This window comes from Cornus florida, unplaced genomic scaffold (genome assembly GCF_030987335.1).
Source record: "Cornus florida cultivar Cherokee Brave unplaced genomic scaffold, ASM3098733v1 CherokeeBrave_3.0.0_Hap2_Chr04, whole genome shotgun sequence".
Taxonomy (NCBI): Eukaryota; Viridiplantae; Streptophyta; class Magnoliopsida; order Cornales; family Cornaceae; genus Cornus; species Cornus florida.
In genome coordinates, this window is record NW_026775574.1 from 106,066,740 (window position 1) to 106,069,286 (window position 2,547).

General features: G+C 36.5%; 1 protein-coding gene across 2 annotated transcripts; it reads left to right on the plus strand.

Moving 5' to 3' along the window:
• Positions 1-381: 381 nt before the first annotated feature.
• LOC132304529 (probable WRKY transcription factor 40) lies at positions 382-2,547 on the plus strand. 2 transcript variants are annotated; one of them, XM_059802256.1, is made up of 5 exons: positions 389-613; positions 740-799; positions 1,266-1,586; positions 1,819-1,935; positions 2,060-2,547. In XM_059802256.1, exons 1-5 carry the CDS (start codon positions 548-550, stop codon positions 2,423-2,425), a joined length of 930 nt encoding a protein of 309 aa, XP_059658239.1. In that variant the 5' UTR covers positions 389-547; the 3' UTR covers positions 2,426-2,547. The 2 variants fall into 2 exon arrangements, with proteins under 2 accessions (XP_059658240.1, XP_059658239.1); XM_059802257.1 differs by lacking the exon at positions 740-799 and having other exon boundaries at positions 382-613.

Below are 2,547 nucleotides of genomic sequence, written 5' to 3' on the forward strand. Positions count from 1 at the left end.
GCTTTGTTTTACAACAGTAGAAGAGATGGCTACTTTTATTGTACGGCGGTGCCGACATGAAATAGAAAAAATCAAGGACTACATTATAATCTTATCTATAAATTTGAGTGTGTAAACGCAAACTGATCCATAATTCTAGGTAGTTTTTGTAAGACAAAACGGCTAGGAGATGCATAAAAGTCCACCATAGCTGCCGAAAGTCCACCAGATAATATTGGTGTCAATGTGAACGTTATAATGTTCAGAATTATCCAATCTGGACTCTAGTTATTATATTCCTGATCTGACGCTGAAAATACTTGAAATTCAAGACTTTAATTCGTGTAAACTTAAAGGACTCTTCTTTGAGGACGACCTCTATTTCGTGCCACTTTCCTTAGGTACCCACCGTGGACCTAGACTCTCTCTCTCTCTTCTCCTCTCTATATATTTGTCATCGCTCTTAGCTTTCTCCTCTCATTCACTTGACCAACACAAGACTATTACCACTTGTTCTGAATCACTTATATTTTTACACTATTCTGTGTTTTTATAATTAATCCCAATTATGGATTCAACTCTCAACATAGACCTCAATCTTAGTCCCTTACTCAAGATCCAAGAAATAAGTCAGGTGAGTAGAATTATTTATTTTTAACCAATTAAACCCATATTTTTTTTCCTTGCTTTAACGCTTCTTTGAGTTGGTGAACTCTAACAAAAAATAAATAAATAAATTGTCATTTCTTTGTTGAATCAGGGGAGAAAGTTTCAGGGTCATGACTTAATTTTTGAAAGCACACCATCGATGAAAGAAGAGGTGAGTGGATGATAGAACTAAGTCAATAATGATTCTCAAACCTAAAACTCTTATTGGAATATGCATCCAAGGGACTGATTTACTTTTTTCTCACGTTTGTATGGGACTTAAATCTACTTTGTTTCCAAAAACTATTCTTGAGAACACATTAGACTGCTTTTATGATCACTTCCTATTTTATGTTTTTGGGTTATTTAAATCCTATATATTCATTGAACATGGACTTAGATATTATGTCTTGGGAGTTAGGACACTAAATTGAATTTTTCCCCAAATCATATTTAGTCTTCCCTCTGTCTGTGGAAGTGTGAAAAGAACTAATCATGATATATGCTACCACTTCACCAATCACTACTAGACTTTTTTTTTTTTCCCCGGGAAATTAATCACCACTAATTTTTCTTGTACTGGCTACAATTTTTTTGCCAACTACTGAAACAAAATTTCCTTGCCTTTGGGATTGCAGGGTGATCAATTGATCGAAGAGCTAAATCGAATGAAAATGGAGAACAAAAGGCTTAAAGACATGCTGACCATCATGTGCGAGAATTACAATTCTTTGAGAAGCCATTTAACTGAATTGATGCAAAAGAAGGCTGAAAATGAAGCCTTCAAATTAGGGAAGAGAAAAGCCGAGATGGAGAACTATGTCAATGTTACAGGAATTAGGGGAAACGCCGAGAGCATCTGTAATTCCGATTATGGAGGTTCATATAAGAGGCCAAAGGAAATCAACACAAAAGTTTCAAAAGTTTGTTTTCAAACAGATCCATCAGATGCGAGCCTTGTAAGTTCTAACCACAGGCTTTTGTCTAATCTGTGAAACAGCCCCTATTAATTCCATCTTCAACTCGTATCTAATACATAAAAGGGCTAATCCAATGCACTAGGCTCTCGTTATTCACTGTCGTGAAAAAATCAAATATACGTAGAGAGACTGTGTCTCGTTTCAAACCCTGTTTAAAAGCCTAGTACTAGCACTAACAACCCTACTTGTGTCTTTTGCTTTGTGTTTCCAGGTAGTAAAAGATGGATACCAGTGGAGAAAATACGGACAAAAGGTTACTAAAGATAACCCTTCTCCTAGAGCTTATTATAGGTGCTCTTTTGCTCCAAACTGTCCAGTAAAGAAGAAGGTGAGCTAAACTCTGTCTCGATCTCTCTGTCTTTTTTCTTCTTTTTTTTTTGCCCCAACCTGTCCACTATTTGCATGATTTGTTATATAATATGCTGATAACTTTATTTTATCTATATATATAGGTGCAAAGAAGTATTGAAAATACTTCTGTTTTAGTTGCTACTTATGAAGGAGAGCACAACCACCCTCGCCCTCGTGAAACCGAGGTGTCACTGGGCTTGAACCAATGTGCAAATCCTGGTTTGAACTCCATCACTGCTTCAAGTCCCACTGCAAGTGTTGATTTAATCAAACCGGAACTGTGTAGCAGCAGCAGCACAAGAAAGTCGACCATCACAGAAGTTGAAGAACAGACATCATTTCAACAGTTTCCAATTGAACAAATATTGGCTTCTTCCTTAACGAGAAACACTGGTTTCATAGCAGCCCTGGCGACAGCCCTTTCAGGAAGGATTTTAGACCAGGAACATCTGATGGAAAGATGGTGAAAAACAACATATATGTATAGTTATTGTTTGTATTGCTCATTTGGAGATTAGGGAGTATTTGGCTACTGATGTAATTATGTAGGTTTTGGGAACTAATGCAGACTTTATGTTTTATTGGATCA